We start from the raw sequence: 18,367 nt of genomic DNA, 5'->3' as shown, positions 1-18,367 counted from the left end.
CATAATCTTTTAATAAGTGCTAATTTACATCCTTTGAGTATATAACTAATGTGGGATATGCTTATAAATATCTAATTTTTGAACACTTTATACCCTTTGGCTCATTTTTACCACGTATTATGTTTTATTTTGATTTTTATCTTGATAAAGTTACTGTACTCTACTCACTAGATTGTGAATTTTCTTAACTGTAATTGTTGAAAACTAATAATACTTTGATGTTGGGTTATAAATGTAAAGTTTTACATCAATAAGATTATAAATATTTGTTGAAGATAGAACATACCAAGCAATTTAGTTTCAGACTGAGATGATCATCCATATTTTAAAGTCTGAATTGATAGAAACTGATACTGTAGACAACATGTTGCAGCAGGTTTTAAGTCACATTTTGTTTGCTGGCATAATGTTAGCAGTGGGAAAGCTGCTTTGCCATCTAGTGGTGGTTTGCAGACGTCTCTCCTTCCTTGTTCAGGGTGTATTTTCCAAAGGTTCTATTTTTAGCAAGACTGCACTGTAACAAGCTGACCTAATGCTTTGACATAATAATAATACAATAAGAAGAATGAAAAATGAAAGAAACCTTCCCTTTTCTCCATGCTGTTGTTACTGACAGAAAGAGCTCAGTATACATGACATTCATAAAACAATGAAGACAACAAAGCTCAGGGTAATACACTGTACTTGATATTTTAAAAGAAAGAGGATCAAAATGAATCAAAAAATGAGAAAAAATGATTATTTAATTTAACAATCAAATGATCTTGAAACTAAAAAGGGAAAAACATTTACAAGCTTTGGTTAAATGTTTCTTGAAGTGGTTTGGTATTTAATTTGTTTCTGGAAATAAGTCCTATGTTTTGAAGATATTCTCATAACTCAGTATACTCATCTGCTCTGCTATTCCTTCTTTTTTTTTAAAAAAAAAAAAAAAAAAAAAAAGAAAGGTTTATTTATTTAGGGGCACCTGGGTGGCTTAGTTGGTTAGGCATCTACCTTCAGCTCAGGTCACCATCCCAGTATCCTGGGATGGGGCCCTGTAGAGATTTCCCTGCTCAGCAGGCAGCCCTGTCTCTTTGCTGCTTCCCCTGCTTGTGCTCTCTCTCTCTCTCTCAAATAAAATCCTGTCTAAAGATTTATTTATTTATTTGAGAGAGAGAGAGCACACATGCATGCACAAGTAGAGGGGAGGGAAAGAGACTCCAGCAGACTCCTTGCTGATTGTGGAGCATTTAACAGTGCTCGATGTCATGACCTTGAGATCATGACCGAGCCGAAATCAGGAGTTGGATGCTTAACTGAGTGAGCCACCCAGGCACCCCTGCTCTGCTATTCCTATGTAAACTTTTATACAATTATTCTATAATCAGTAACATCCTTTTTACCTTGTTTACTTAAATGGTCTACATGCTTTCTTGGTTCCCTTTCATTATTAATCTTGGTATTGCCTTTACTCCCGTTGATTTTCTTTTCCTCTTATCCTTCCTGACCATGGCCTATTGCAGTTAATTTTAGGAAATTCTCTAAACCAGGAGAAACTTCCTTTCCCTCTCCCTGGAAGTTGTAAATAGAATCTCCAATCTTAGATAATAAGCCAAAAAATTAGTATATCCTATCTTAGTTTGAATGAGTAGGGTACTGAAAATCTCAAGTAGACTTGACTTACTGAACGATAATATTGTCAGTATATACTGTTTAAAAATCCAGACATTAAAAATAAGTGTTTTTCAGAGTTAAATACACCATGATTTGGGGAGTAGAGGTGGGGAAGGTTGCTTATTTATCAAAGTTCAAGACATAAAAATTAAGTTTAATTTTCTTTAAAATGTAATTTTGAATCTTTAAAGAACAGAGATTCTAAATATTGAAAATAGAACGAGTCTTTCTTTAGTACAAAGATAAAAAGCAGCCTAAAAAAAAATAAATAAATAAAGGTGGCTGACAGCTGCTGGCTTTGATAATGCTTTCCTGCAGTTGTGGTAATAGTTTTTCTGGCCTCAACTATTAGAACAAATTAAAACTGCTCAGCTTGAGTAACTAAGTAAGCTTTTTAAAAAAAAATTGCAGTTTCAAACAACTAAAGATCCTACAGCATTAACTAGAGGGACAGAGAGCAAAGAAGAGAATATCAGGGCTTCAGAGTCTACATGGGTTTCTTAGTAGAATGGAATGAAACTTTTTCCTGTTAGAAACCTTACTTTTTTGTTTATTTATCAAAATGAATATTTAGGAAAAGGTAACCTGGCCATCCTAGACCAATATTGGTTTTCCTTTTACTTTAATGCTGCATCTGGTAGCTAAAGGTGTTAGGATATTTAGTATGAAGCAATAAAATATCATATTTTAAAGTCACATCTTTAATAAGAGCTGTTTTTCAGCTAATTCGAAATTAGAGTCTTTCTTTTGAAAAAATCTTATAATTGAAAATTCTTCCCAGAGTGCTTCAGCTTTTATTATAGCTATTGGGGGGGGGGGGTAGAATGTATAGTAAATTGCAAATATACAAAGGCAATTTATAACAATTTTAGTTTTATTTAATGTTGGTTACAGAAAAAAAAATGGTCACCATCCTTTGGGGAATTAAGGATAAGGATGGGTGGGGCTCCTGGCTGCCTCAGTTCGTGGAATGTGCCACTCTTGATCTTGGAGTTGTGAGTTCGAGCCCCAGGTTGGGTGTAGAGATTACTTAAATAAATAAAAAACTTATAAGGAAGAATAAAGAAAAGAATGAATTATGACATATATTACAAATGCCCTACATGGGTGGGATAGATTTGTCTTAGGTATACATTAGGATGTCTTAAGCTTTTTTAAAAGATAGCTTGTCACTAGGTGGTGTTCTGAAATAATTTATCTTGTATCTGTATGAGGAGTTGACACACTTTTTCTGTAAAAAGAGAATAAATATTTTAGGCTTTGGAGACTGAAGTTACAACTCCTCAATTCTGTTGTTGTAGTGTCCTTGTGGTGTAAAAGCAGCATTGGACACTGTTTTGGAGTGTTTTGGAATGTTTTGTAACAAAACTGTTTGAGGGAAACTTTATCTACAAAAGCAAATGGTAGCCACATTTAGTGAGTGAACCATTAACTGGCCCACCACTAGATAGCTTATAGGAAATCTAAAGGGTAAAGACTAAGAACAATGTTCCTCCAAGTGTGTTCTGTGTAGTACTGACACGAGAGTGCTAGAAGTCAACCAGCTTCCAGAATATCAGAATTCTTGGGGGTAGGGATTGAGGCAGAAATCTTTTGTGTTTTTGTTGTTGTTTGTTCATTTCTAACAGATGAGTCTTGCAAACTAAAATTTGAGAACCATTGGCAAAGATTGCTTATGACATACAATAGCAAACATTTATTGCAACTCAATGAAGTCGGTGGGGTGAGGAGTGAAGTTTGAAAGAGTAAGTCTGCAGGCATACAACTCGGTGAAAGGCAGGCTCCTGGAGATATGACTGGGGCCTATGAAGTAGGGTGCAATCCCAGGGCAGGCTACCTAGGCCTGACCTTGGGCCACCTGTTCTCCCTATGAATTTAAAAAAAAAGAAAAAGAAAAAGGAAAAGAAAAGAAAAGAAGAAAGAAAGAAAAAAGAAAGAAAGAAAGAAAGAAAGAAAGAAAGAAAGAAAGAAAGAAAGAAGAAAGATTGAAAGAATTCCCTGCCCACATGGGACTTAGAGTCTATTAAGGGAGATAGTAACAAAATAAATAGTTATTTTTAAAAATATTATATATTAGACTGTGGTAAGGACTAGGGAGAAAAATGAGACCTAAAAGGAAAATAAGCATTATTGCCAAAGATTTAGATTGGGTGGCCAGAGAAGGACCCATCAAGAACTTGCTGTTTTTTGTAAAGATCTAAAAAAAAGTGAGAGAACAAGCATATGCTATCTGGGGACAAGCAAGTATAAAGCCCCTGAGTTCAAAGCGTAACTGGCTTTTTCCAGGTACAACAGTAGGTCTAGGTAGCTAAAGCATAGTGTCCACTGGGGAGACTAGTTCTACACGAAGTCCTAGATAATAGAAAGTCACATCGTAGAACTTTATAGGACACTGTAGGAATTTTGGATTTTACTCTGAGTGGAGCATTTTAAGTTATTCTAGATACTATGTTGAGTTTAGTCTACAGGAAGGAAGAGGAGACACCGGGAGACCAGTTTGGATGTTGTTGCAAACTTTTGACCAGAGATATGGCCTAGGCTAACGTAATAAGAGTAGTGAGAAGTGCTTGGATTCTAGGTATATTTTGAAACTCAAGCCAACAGATATTGGTGATGGTCTGGATATGTGTTGTGAGAGAAAAAGACAAATCAAGGGTGACTCCAAGGCTTTGGACTTAATTCAGCTGGAAAAATGGAATTGATATTTACTCGTGTAGATCAGACTTCCGCGAAGAGGTATGAGGAGGAATACCAGAAGCTTAATTTTGAACTTGGTAAGATTAAGATGGCTATGAGATATTCAAGAGATGTTGAGTATGGAATAGAATATCAGTCTGCAGTTTTGTGGTTCAGGCTTGGGCTAGAGTCATTTGGGAGTTACTAGCATATGGATAATATTTAAAGCTATAAGCTTGAATGAGAACATCAAGATCATGAGTACTGATAGAGACAAAGAGCTCTAGAATGCACCTAGTGCATTCTAATGTCAAGAAGTCTGGGCGATGAGGAGGGACCACCAAAGAAAAATGAGAAGGAGCAGTCCCAGAGATAAGAAGAAAACCAGGCAATGTGGCATTCTGGAAGCCACGTGGAGAGAAGATTTCAAGGAGAGGAATAATCAACCCTGTCAAATGCTACTGATAGTTTAAATTCTTTGAGGACTGACGGTTGACCGTTGGATTTAACAAGAAGGCAATATGTGGCCTTGATAAGGCCACTTTCAGTGGAGTGATGGGCATAAAAGCCTAATAAAAGTAGATTCAGGATAAACTGGGAAGAGAGAAATTGGAGACAGTAATTGTGCCCAACTCAGAGTTTTGCTCTAAAGGGAAAGCGAGAGATGAGGAAGTGGCTGGAGGGAAAGGGGAGGAGGCCAAAGAAATGCTGCTGGGAATGAAGTGTTGGCTATTATAAACTGTTCATCCCTGCTGAGGAACAAAGAAAACCGGCCTGCTGGTGCCTTGAAGAGGAGCATATGGGCTACTGCCAGGTATCATGTGTTATACCCAGCAAGCAGGTATAGTCTTGAGTATAAGATAGAATGCCAGGGAATAGAGTAATGGGAACAGTAGGATGCTTTTCAAGAAAGAGTAAAATAGAAATTAATTACTTCAAGTGCTTGCAAACATGAATACTACCTGTTTTCTATCATTTTTATATTATATACATTACTTTGACATCAGTAAATATTTTCCATTTGAATTGTCTTATCAACTTTATGTACATATATCTATTTAAGAGTTGTATATCAAAATGTATATTTTAAATTGGAGATGGAGGAATCACTTTGTGCAATTTGAATTTTCTCATTATTGCTTTTTTAATACATTCTAGCATTAGTCAAATTAGTAAGCTCTATTTTCAATACAGACTTTTGGTGCATTAACAATTTCTATAAACTTGTTCTGTAGAAAGACTATTCTATAAAGTTTAGACATGATTTGTATAACTTTAAATATAGATTTTTGTGGGGACGCCTGGGTGGCTCAATGGTTGAGCATCTGCCTTTGGCTCAGGTCATGATCCCTGCGTCCTGGGATTGAGTCTCACGTCACACTCCCCTCAGGGAGCCTGCTTCTGCCTCTGCCTATGTCTCTGCCTCTCTATGTCTTTCATGAAAAAATAAATAAAATCTTTTTTTTAAAAAAAGAAAATGATATGTAAAACAAAAAACTTGGTTTTCTAGTATTTATTTTTTTTTCTTTATACCTTTTAAAGATCATTGGCAAAGTGGCATGATCACCAGGACAGTATATTATGACCTAGCCCTGACCTGTGAAGGAATACTATGTCTAATCTGAGGCAGTGGCATAGAGGAGCTATGTCTCTCTATGTCTATCATGAATAAATAAATTAAATATTAATAAATAAATAAAGATTTTATGTTTTTAGGTAAGTTAACAAAGTGAATATGAGAATGTCATTTCATTTTTAAAGAAAATCAATATATATATGATTTGTCACTTGTATTAGAAGACCAAAACCACAGGCCAGTTTATTTAACATTCTTACTGCTATTTGAGAATTTGAAAAGACTTAACCAGTAGAATCTTCCCTACCATATTATCAGAAGGATAAGAGAAAAGCAGCATTCTTTCATTCTTTCTCTCCTCTTCCCCCCCTCCCCCCAATGGTACATTTAGGTAAATAAAAGTACCGCTCTCCTATGGGGCAAATTTACATGGAAGGATGAATGTAAAATAGGGAAAAGGAAGAATGGAATACTTTTGCATTCTTTAATGAAAAAAGTAAGGGTGATTTTAAAAAACTATTGTTACAGCTTCTTTTATAAGGTAGTACTTTATCCTAAATTATCAATCCCAAATATGTATTTTCATGCCCATAATGTAATTTTTTAAATACATTAATTTGGGTTGATTTGTCTGTGACTTCAGTCAGTAGTGGAAGGCAGCACAGAGCCAGATTCAGCTTATGTAGGACTCAAGCTACTTGCCTCACAGACAATAACAATAAAAATGTGTCTCTGTGTATTTGTAAATATAAATTGATCTAAAACAAATTATTAAAGTTTTTGGTAGAGTGTTATCCAACTTTTATAGCTTATTAGACAGCAGATAGCATGGTCGTCACTTACAATCCAGAAGTCCACTGCCACACGCCTCTAATATATGTAATAAAGGCTTGAGAAATAGTCTCATCTTCTTGAAAAGGCCCATAATGTAAGTGAGCAATTTTGATGCTTAGACTAAATCCATATCAAAAGAATCAAACCTGCTTATAAGTCTGTGCTGAATTGGATTAGCTTTACAAAAATAACATCTAGGAAGCTGGATCTGGTAATACTTTACAGTTATCTTATATGAGCTATTTTAATTAAGTGTTGATGATGATAGAATATCTAAGATGTATGGGAGATAAGCTACATATTTATGCTTATCAGCAGAATGCGCTAGCACAAGTATGTCATTTTGTGAGCTAAATTAGTTTAATACTAGTTGGAATTAAAATGTGTTAATCAAGAGTGTCTTATCCACTGGGGTGTCAGTAATGTCTGATGGAGGTTTTTATGGAAAACAGAAAAGAAACTAAACAAATTAAGATACATGAATTGTAAAGTAACTTTGACGAAATTCATTTGATGTATAATTTATGCTTCATTACTTTTCTACAGAAGACTCATGAAGCATCTCATGGAATTATAAAAATTAAAATATGTGAGCATTTTTACTATATGAAAAATGGTTGTAGTGAAATGCAGAAGTCACAACACCAAAGATATTTCAAAATAGTATTCTCAATAATATTATTATAGATAGCACATGAGTTCAAGAAAGTTAGCACAATTAAAAAAGATTTACTTCTAAGTGAAATAGGGAACAGAAAACTAGGGACTAGAAATCTATATCAGGTGTGCCTGGCTGGCTCAGTCAGGTAAGCATCCAAATCTTAATTTTGGCTCAGTCATGATCTCAGGGTTGTGAGATCAAGCCCACCAAGTTGGTTACGCACTGGGCATGGAACCTGCTTAAAATTCTGTCTCTCCTTCTCCTTCTGCCCCTCCCTGCCTCCCTCTCTTAAAAAAAAAAAAAGGAGAGAGAGAGGTCTATATAGGAACATATATACAGTAAAGAGAATTGAATTCACTAAAAAAATGGACACAGAGTGAATAAAAGGTAATATTTAGTGATTAAAAGAATGTTTACGCTTTGGGTAAAATCTAATATTGTGAACATATTTTTATTACCTTTCCAAGACTATAAAAAAATACCTATAACCTACCTTATTTGTCATTTCCAAAAATTTTGTTTGGAGGAAGTTGTTCCCTTGAAATCTTCTAGAATAATTTTCATGTAATGGAATTGTGTCTTACTCCCTGTGTCTGCCTAAACTGCACATCAAAAATATCAGAAGAAAGAGTAAATCTGTCTAAAGTCATATCTGCACAGGACCAAGTGAGCTAGTTATTTGATATTTATATAATTAATATATTCTTTTCTGCCTGTATGTCACTTTGCATCTTATATTTTTTGCCTAAACAGTGATGGAAGCAAAATACTTCTTAGCAAAAACCATTTTCTTACAGATTTGGACTGAAGATGGTTATGTGCTAAAGACAATATGATAAGAAGACAGAATGTTGCATGTTCTTACTCAAATACTGAGCCTTTTTTTAATGGAAAGAAAATATGTAAGCTTAAACATTTTATTTCTGAGATCTGAGGATTATCTCCCTTTGAATATATTTCAGTCCAAAAAGAGGAGGTAGGGCCCTTCGTATAAACGCAGCACTGTATTAGACAGCTAAGAGATGAACTGCAATAAGGAATTGATAGCACTTCTCAAGGCTGGTCTGTGCTTCAAGAAAAGTTCAATTAAGGTAACACACTTTTTTTTTTCCAAATCATGTAAATTAACCTGACATCCTTTTATGCCAAAAACTGCTAGTTTGTAAAACTAAGAAACATTTTTTTCAGCCCTGGCAACCCAGAAATAGCTAAAGAAACGTGAAAGCAGGAGCGCCTGGGTGGCTCAGTAAGTTAAGCATTTGTCTTCACCTTGGGTCATGATCCTGTACGGGGCTCCTCACCCAGCAGGGAGTCTGCTTCTCCCTCTCTCTCCACCCCTCCCTCTGCTTGCACACACTCTCTCCCTCTCTGTCTCAAATAAATAAATAAAGTCTAAAAATAGAAGCCTGAAAGCAGTAGGAGGCGGGTAAAAAGCCTTAATAGTCATTTAAATTATAAATTTCCTTAGGTGTTGTTGATAGGGATAATCTAATTATAATTCAGTAACTACTTCAGGTCAATACTTTGTCCCTTACCTGCTTTTATGAGGTCCTCTGGAAAATATAAATTATCCTATTTAAGCAAACAGAATTTTCCTTCTATACACAATTGATAAGCATGTACTCACTATACAAACCAGATTAATTATGCTAATACTGTGGCTTACTCTTTACAGTAGCAATAGATACCACCTAGTTTTAACAAGACACTTCGGTCAGGTGAGATTTTATACAAGTGAACCAAACTTCATTACATCTTTTGCTATTTTTTTAAATCTTCCATCAGTGTTATTCATTCACTTAGTCAATGACCCAACTATGGAAATAATCAAATATTTATTGAATACAACTCTGTACGTTCTCTCTTAGAATGTGCTAACTGCTTCTTTTCCTTCCGCATGAACCTCATTATAAGTTACCACATTATATGAACAGTTTGATTATAATGATGATACTCTTCTAATAATACTGCATCCATTCATCACTGTTCCCTACTCATCGAATATTGCCTTTTAACATGTGACTTAAGAACACTAATAAGTGGACTAAAGACAACATATATTATCAAAACTCTACCAAAAATGTTTAAGAAAAGAGAACTAGAGCTTACTAAATTTATTTTATTTCAGTTGTCGCATTTCTTAGTTCAGTGAATCAGAAGCACATGCTAATTAGTGCTTTATATGCAAATTAACTTGCTTACCTGAAAATACCACTGCCTTTTCAGCTTTTTCCTGGTTGAGTGGTAGCAAGGGCAAAGAATTCTGCATGAAGTGAATTGTTGTACAGTTGCTTGGGGCCAAGGAGGAAGTGCCAAGTCAGGCAATTTATTTATGGTCAGTTGGTCATAAGAATGAAGTATGTGTATGTGCCTTCATTCTATAAAGGTATTACTGTAGCAGGATGTTCTCTCTGTAAGAAAACTAAAATGGCAATTAAGAAATTTGGTCTTTAAAAAAAAAAAAAGGAAATTTGGTCTTTGGTTTCCTTTTACATAGTAAGGAGATTGACCTAGTATACTTTAAAATTTTCTGCCATAAAATGTGTCCAAAAATTACACTCAAATAAAATTTTATAAGCCAGATTTTATTATAATTGTATAGTATGAAACTTATAAACTTCAACTGAGTAATTCCGATGAAGTCATCTTTTAAGTGAGTGTTCATTTTTTAAATTGTCAGTTCATATTTTCCTAAACTTGATAATTGGGTTCTTTCAAGTCATTTTAAAATACTCTTTTTTCAAAAATTAGAAGCAAATTTCACAGAATAATTTAGTCCTCAAAGAAGTTCAGTTACTTTACATAAGTCTCAAAATTGTGTTTTAGAAACATGACCTCAGACTTCTTTCATAAGAGTACACTGTTCTAAATGTCCATTCTAAAGAAATCAATATTATTCTTCTCTTCATCACTGATTTGTTCTAAATTGTGCTTGTAAAATAAAATATATATATATAGAAAATAGTATGTGGTATATATAGTATATAAATAGTATATAGAAAATGCTTAAGTGGCATTTTAGAGAAACTTATTTTTTAGTGATTTTAAATTTTCTTTTAAAGGTTTTATTTCAGAGAGAGTGAGAGAGAGAGAGAGAGAGTGCATGAGCAGGGGAAGGAGCAGAGGGAGAAGCAGGCTTCCCGCTGCAAGGTGCCCCGACACAGGCTCCAGGCTCCAGATGGATGCAGGGCTCCATCCCAGGACCCTGGGATCATGACCAGAACTATAGGAAGATACTCAAATGACTGAGCCACCCAGGTGTTCCTTAAATTTTCTTTATTATCAATTTATTCTCTGAGACTTATATTTAAAGAGTTTCTAGGGGTGCCTGGCTGGCTTAGTGGAATTTAGTGGCTTTGATCTTGGCGTTGTAAATCTGAGCCCCACATTGGGTATGGAGATAACTTAAAAATAAAATCTTTAAAAATTAATTGAAAGTTTCTAAAAGCCAAGTTGAAATATTTAAAATAAGATACAAGCTGATTTGGGCACCTGGGTGGCTCAGTCAGTTGAGTGTCCTACTTTGATTTTGGCTCAGGTCATGATGTCAGAATTGTGAGATCCATCCCAATGTGGGGCTCTCACTGGGTGTGGAGCCTGCTTAAGACATAAGATTCTCTCTTTCCCTCTACCTCAAACCCTGCCTTTCTCCCTCTGAAAAAAAAAAAAAGAGAGAGAGAGAGAGAAACAGAGATAGAAATAAGTTGATTTATATATTGCTATATCAATTTTAAGGATTCCAGTTTTTCCTTATGGATTAATTACCTTGATTTTAAGATAATTACTTGTGCTCTGATATGGTTTTGTGTTCTTTCCTCTTTAGTGGGTTTCCTTCATATCAGTACACACATGACACTGCAGTGTCCTGAATCCTCTATGATAATAGCATGAACAAAGTGCTAAGGAAGTCGAAGGAGCAAAGCCTATAGAAATTCTTAAAAGAGGAAGTGACCTTTTAAACTGTCCCTTGAGGGATTAGCAGAAACTTACTTGGTAGAGAAAGGAGAGTACACGGTAGTCTCAAGAAACAGAATATTCTGGTGTTTTTAAATCATAGTTATGTGTTTTCTAAAAACTATTAAAATGTTAGAAAATATTATGGTGATTCATGGTAGCTGCACTTGTGAGCATAGCATAATGTGTAAATTTGTGGAATCACCGTTGTATACCTGAAACTAATGTAACAATGTATGGCACTCAAATACACTCAATATACTTAAAGCTATACTCAAATATACTTAAAGCTATACTCAAAAAAATAAATATTTTTTTAAAAAATATTAAAGTTAACATTTCAGCCATATGTTATTTAAGAGGTACAGTTAAATCATGTGTTATGTATTAAAAGTTAGGACTTAAAGTGGTTCTTAGCACCTGTAATTTCAGGATGGGCAAATCATTTATAAAACAATTTCATCAGGAACATTTGGGATCCTCAGAGAAGGAAAGAATCCTACTGAGCAATCTGACTTCACCTAGTGTGAGGAAAGAGAAAGAGCTGGTTCCTCCTAATTCTTGGGGTGTTGATACAAAGCACTAAGGGTTTATGAAAGATCAAATAAGAAGAGGCAGACTAGCAGAAAGGGCAAAGAATAAAGGAAAATCTCTCTTTTAGGGAAGCAGAAGTTTAAAATTCCATGAATAATTCTTGGTATAATGGAAAATAATCCTTTAAGATTGAATGACATTCATTCTGAAATAAATTATGATTCTAAATGGTATGATCTTTTCTCTAAAAGACTACTTAGAGGAAACGAGCTGGACCTTCGGTTTGTATTTCTGTTACAGGTTTTTTGTGTTTATTTCCCCCCATTCATTTAGTTACAAAATTTTATCGATTTCTCTTGCTTTGTATGTTTGTATTCCTTTCACTTTTGGATATCCCATTCTTTCTGGGCAGATAGCTGAAACATTTAGAAAGGAGAAATTATGCCTATAAATGTAGTTTCCATATGTCAGAATACTAAGAGTGCTACTCATTTTATCTTGGGTTATAAAGAACCTGACTCTTTGAGTTTTGCCTAATTTAGAAAACTTTTCAAAAGCATAGCCTTGGTTTTCATTTACTCATAGCACTACATGTTCTATCAAGTAAGGGTGATGTAATTATGACTTCTGAGGGAAGGCACCAGATTGAAATATTATTTTCTGTGGGTTTTCATTGACACTTGCCATTTGGTGAAGAGAACATTCTATTTCTTTGAATTAGTGGACTGATGGAGAAAACAGTTTTTCCAGAAAATTGTTTCTCCTATTAATTACAAGACTGGAACCTTAATCCTAATCAGAAGGCAGAGATGTTTATCTGCTTTGTTCACTGAAATGTCCTATGATGTAGCCCAAAGTGTCTTAGTAGGTATTGAAAATACACTTGTTGAATTAAAGAATCCCTAGGGTGGGTGGGAGGATGGGGTAACTGGGTGATGGGCAGTAAGGAGGGCATGTGATATGATGAGCACTGGGTGTTATATGTGACTGATAAACTATTGAACTCTATTATACCTGAAATTAATGATGTGTACTGTATGTTGGCTACTTAAATTTAAATTAAAAAATAAAGAATCACTAGTATAGCTTTTAATTGATAAGTTCGGGTTTTTTTATTCTTATGATTGACCTTTGATTTGAACAAAGTGTATCTATCAGTTGGAATATTTTTTTTCTTTAATTTAGTTTTCCTTTTCTCTGGAATGCACAGGAATACATTTCTCCAGCTCCTTGATAAATGTGGTTTGTCAGTTAGGTGCATATGCCTATATCCCCACCCCTACACACTTCAAATATTTGTGGCTGTTTGCAGTGTACAAATCTGTATACTTAAAGATAATGCTGGAGATAATTAACACTGAATCATGGAGTTTTGTATTTGGGTGGGGTTTTTTGTTGTTGTTTGTTGTTTGGTTTTTCATTTTTCTAAGGGACTTTAGAGATTATCCAGTCCAACTCTCTCATTTTATATTTGAGAAAATTAAAACCCTGAACATTTTTTTAGCTCAAGACCCCTCTGCTAATTAGTGTTATTGCAAAACTAGAACCCAGGCCCTGACTCCTTTTCAAATGATTTTTGCACACACATTATAAATAGCTTTTTTAAGGCAAAGGCTTTTTCCAGTTGAAATATTAATTCACCATCATGACACCTTCAGGCAAGTTTTTTTAATGCCCAAGCTATTAAAAAAAACTTTTTTCCCCAAATATAAAGAGTATTCCATAGCCAAAAATTCTTTTGAAGAACCTGTTCTTCCCAGGCTATTAGTGCAGAGACTATGGACATATCTGCCAATAGATATACTTTATATTGTCGGTTAGGCAGCCTCTTAGATTAGTATTTTATCATTAAAGAATTTAAACTAGTTTTAATATCTTGAATTATATTTGAAAGGAAATTGGCTTATGAATGGTAAAGTACAAATATTAGTAGAATATTCTCAGTTGCTAATATGCAGACTTTCGGATTTGGTTGCTGTTGTCTATACCTCAACAAGTAGGCAAGTTAACCTATGGCGTTAACTAATAAGGTAACCATCAACCTTAATAGTAACAGCTTATGTTATAACAGCATTAATTCAATACCAAAAGTGCTTTTCCCATAGCAGTCTTTGTATTTTAGGTAAAAGTAGTTGATTTTTATCCCAATTACTAGATTTTATTGTCATTTTTGCGTTAACTGGATTGATACAGATGGGAATTTATAAATGAGTTTCTTTTTTTTCTTTTTTCTTTTTCTTTTTCTTTCTTTCTTCTTATTTTTTTTTCCAAAAATCATGTAAATTTGAGCTTGGAGAAGGGCATACAAGAAGACATAAATTAACTATGAGAATCTTTTTCTCTCCCAGTCTTAGGTTCTCATGTAGCACATGCACTGCCTCTCCCTCTCAGTAGTCCTTTTATGGGGCCTTACAGTCAGATAGGAGAGTATGACAGTAACATCAAAATACATTTATTCACAGTATCATCAATTAGAAAAATTTCTCTTTTCAGATAGTCCATTAAATTAACACTGTAACATCATTTTACATTCAGAGGAATATGCAAATCTCAGATGTTCTATTTAAAATAAGGTCCATCTCAATGTTTATCTCAGCATTTGGTATTCAGTAATATTTTTACGTAATTTTTACCTTGGATTCCATTTCAAAGTGAATTTTATAGATAGGAATTACTTGTAACCTATTTTTATTTCTTCACGTTTCAAAACTAAATTGATATACTTTCGATTAATGATGATGTCATAAAACATCTATTTGTGAAAAAAAGGGCAAACATTCCAAGACCAATGATACAATATTTAGTTGCTAAACTTTTTGAATGAGTCCAGAATTTAAAAGGCAGTTCCATAAATGAAATTAGGTGATTAGAAATATAACAGAGAGAGTATGAACATTGGGATAAGCTTCTAGTTGGCAGTATAGTTAACTAATTCTATTTAGAATAGAGTCTGGAAAGGATACAAGAGAAACAACTTTGACCAAAATACATGAAAATTAAACATTCTTTAAATGTTGAAATTGGAAAATCCACTTAAGTTTTATCAGTTTTATTAGTTTTAGATCTATCATTTAAGTTTTATCTATTTAAGTCTATCAGTTTTATCATGTCAACTGGAGATGACAGTATTACCTGAATAATCCAGTGTTTTCTGTTCATTTAAAATGATCTGATTAACAGGAAACTAAAATGTAAAAACAATTAATAATGGTATGACCAACAAATAAGAACTCAGCAAAAAACTGTATTGCTTGTTAAACTCTAAAGTACTTCTTATTGGTTTGTCAAGTATTCCAAAGATAAAATAGAAACAATCCATACAGCATAAATTTGTTAGGATTTTATATTTTAGATGCTGCCTTTTAAAATAACCCTGCTTTTAAAATGCAGCCAAGAAGTACAGGCTCAGTTTCTAAAATGTTTATAGAAAATATATTATAAATGTGGAATTTAATTATGTTAGCTATCATAGATTTGGCTTGCCCAAGCTTTTGTTAAATTGATCCTTAATTTATATTACTTCACTCTTAATATTTTACTTCATGATATTCAACAATGTAGAGTTCACAGGCTACTTATGTAACATGTAAGGAATAATCTTAAATTTAAGTAATTATATCATGTGATATAATTAAACAAAATTATATAATTTTTTTGTAAAAATGGAATTTTGAATAATGTTAGGAATTTACTTTGAAAAATTTGATACCTAAATCAGAATGATCGAAAATACTCTTCCACTTAACATTGTATGATAATTAAAAATCATTTTTAGGATTTTTTCAGACATTTTTTGGACTGATAGAGTCAACACATCTTAGCAAAATCTGATTTATCTAACAAGATAAATTGACTTAAATTTTAATATACGACAATTTTTTTCTTTTGTTAAAACTACACAGCTAATAACTTCCAAGGCTTAAAATACACAGAGAAATTTCAATTTTAAAATTTATAATCAATTCTGAATTATAACAAACACTTGGAAAAGGAAAGCCAAAGCTCTTTTCACCACAAAGGACCTATGGAAAAGAAATTTCTTTGCCATTTTAAACAGATACAAAAGAAAAGGTGAAGAAATTTGACAACTGTAAAATTATTAAAGGAAATTGATAACCAAACTGAATAACGAGTCCAAACTATATGTTCAGAACCCAATGTATATAATGATACGGCCAACAAAGCTCTCCTGAAGTCTGCTGAGATTTTGTTGCCTAAACTCCTTAATCTTTTTTTTTTTTTGCCATTTAAATGTCATTTTAATAATAATTAACATTTAAATTTTTTTTGCTTCAGTTACTTTAGTCATTTTTGATGCTTTTATATTCTCTTTGGAAAATGTTCCAGATAGTCTACAAAATAAAGGATAGGACGGTAATTTTTCTTAAAAGCATTTATTCTCTTGAAAGCAGCCACATAGGGAAGTAGGTTGATTTATGTTTTATATAGTTTAAAAATTCTTTAAAGCAGTTTATTTTCAGATCTATATTTTACATTGTGCTGTTTTGTTTTGTTTTGTTTATTTATTTGTTTTACTTTAATAGCCTTTTATGTCACCTCGGTACCCTGGAGGTCCAAGGCCCCCACTGAGGATACCTAACCAGGTAAGATTCATGTGCTACTTAAGTCTATGGGTTTTGCTGTTGTTTTTAAGAATCAGTAAAGACCTTGAAAATGTCAGGAATATTTCTTACCTATAAAAATATTAATTTATCATTTCTCTATCCCATGTAGTGCTACTTCTGATAATATATAATCTACTTCAAGAATTGGCAAACTACGGTCCATATGTTGGCTGACTGTTTTTGTAAATAAAGTTTTATTGGAAAACAGCAACAGTCATTCATTTATGTGTTGTCTGTGGCTTCTTTTACACTGCAGTAGCAGATCTGAGTTGTTGTGGTGGAGATCCTATGTAGCCTACAACCCTAAAATATTTACTATCTGGATCTTTACAGAAAAAAAAGTTTGCTGAGCCTTGAAGTCTACCATATACTTTGAACCTAACTGTGTATGAGTATATATATAATTTTGGTAAATGCTAAAACACTGTTATTTAAAAAATGGCAATAAAATTTTCTCTGAAGATACTTTGGTTTATTTTTATATAATATGTTAAATATTCAATATCATGATTCTAATACTCCTATCAGTTTTGCCCAATTATAATGATATATGGAGAATAAGCTGCTTCTAGAAGCCTTAGATCTATCAATAAATAAATCATTAGCAATAGCTCTTCTAACTTTTTTTGGCGTACTAGAACTCTGAAATTTCATAAGCTTTTAACCTTATGTAGTTTTTTTTTAATCAGTCTCAAAAATATTTACTTGCTAAAGACAATAAAACAATTTTTACTTGCAAGAAGTTTATAATTTAGTTTTAGGATACAGAAAATGTACATTTATAGAATACAAGAAAAAATTAAAAGCTTAATTTTAAAGACTATTTAGGTCGAGATAATTGTTTTGTTACTTTCTTTAATTGTTATTGTATACCTCAGCATTTTCCAAGTTCTAAAGTGAACCCTGTTATTCCAATAAATTCTTTTCCATCCTTACTCTCTGCCTCCACTTCCTTCCTAACTGAAAATGCAACAAGAAAGTTGTGCTTTCTGGCATATCTGATAGCAACAGAGTCCTGCTTCTCCTTTCTTAACTCTTACCGAAATTATGCAGTGTCCTTGAATTGTCCCAGTTTGCTGGTGTTCTCTGCTTCTAGCACACAGCAAGCCATGCCAGCACCCACATCCACCCCCAAGGGAGAACTCTAAACAGGCAGCAGTGCTGAATCATCTCATGGTTATAGTGCTGGGAGGCCTCACATTAGCAGCTGGAGGAGTTTTCCCCTTCAGACTGAATCTGCATTCAGTATGCAGGGCCAGGGAAACATGGCATGAAATAGGAAAAGGAAGTGCACAGATGCCAAGTGTTGCAACATACGGGAATTTTACTTTCTCTGTGGGTGAACCTGTGTATATTGACAGTCAGATCTACTTGTGTAGGTGCCTGAGTCTTTTAAATTTCCTTCTAAAGGATGGAAAGTTGTATCTTTCATTGGAGTCTTCGTGATGTTTCAGATATCCCATCCATAGCTTTCTATGTTATATAGATCTAAGAGATTCCTGAAAACCTGAATTAAGGAAATGTGAATTTCTTGTACCAAGTGTGTTCTTAGAATTTTTTTGACTCCATATATTCTATATCAATGATGAAAATCTGATGGGGTTACTGGATTTACATCCATTTAACATTGTTGAAATGCCTACCATGTATAACACACAATGCTGGGTTCCGTATTTACAGAGGCTCACAAAATGGAAAACACACTTGGTAAAGAAGAGTGGGTTATGGAATTGTAAATCTGAATTGTTTGGATTTTTTTAAGAACAAGTACATGATGCCGTTGGAGTTTTAAAAGAGGCAATTAAAATTTTAAAGGTAATAAAGAATTATGATTCAGGCTCTTTTTCCTCA

General features: G+C 33.6%; 1 protein-coding gene across 2 annotated transcripts in view; it reads left to right on the top strand.

Annotated features, from left to right (window-relative positions):
* SSBP2 (single stranded DNA binding protein 2) overlaps window positions 1–18,367 on the top strand; it is a 283,441-nt gene that overhangs the window by 207,151 nt on the left and 57,923 nt on the right. For both annotated transcript variants that reach the window (XM_055342209.1, XM_055342208.1), the window contains one exon: window positions 16,436–16,495. In XM_055342209.1, coding sequence (XP_055198184.1) covers window positions 16,436–16,495 — 60 coding nt within the window. The remainder of the gene's footprint in view (window positions 1–16,435; window positions 16,496–18,367) is intronic.

The sequence above is a fragment of the Nyctereutes procyonoides genome, unplaced genomic scaffold, assembly GCF_905146905.1.
Source record: "Nyctereutes procyonoides isolate TBG_1078 unplaced genomic scaffold, NYPRO_anot_genome, whole genome shotgun sequence".
NCBI lineage: Eukaryota > Metazoa > Chordata > Mammalia > Carnivora > Canidae > Nyctereutes > Nyctereutes procyonoides.
Note: the sequence above shows the minus strand (reverse complement) of the source record. Positions and strands in the feature narration are given on the sequence as shown.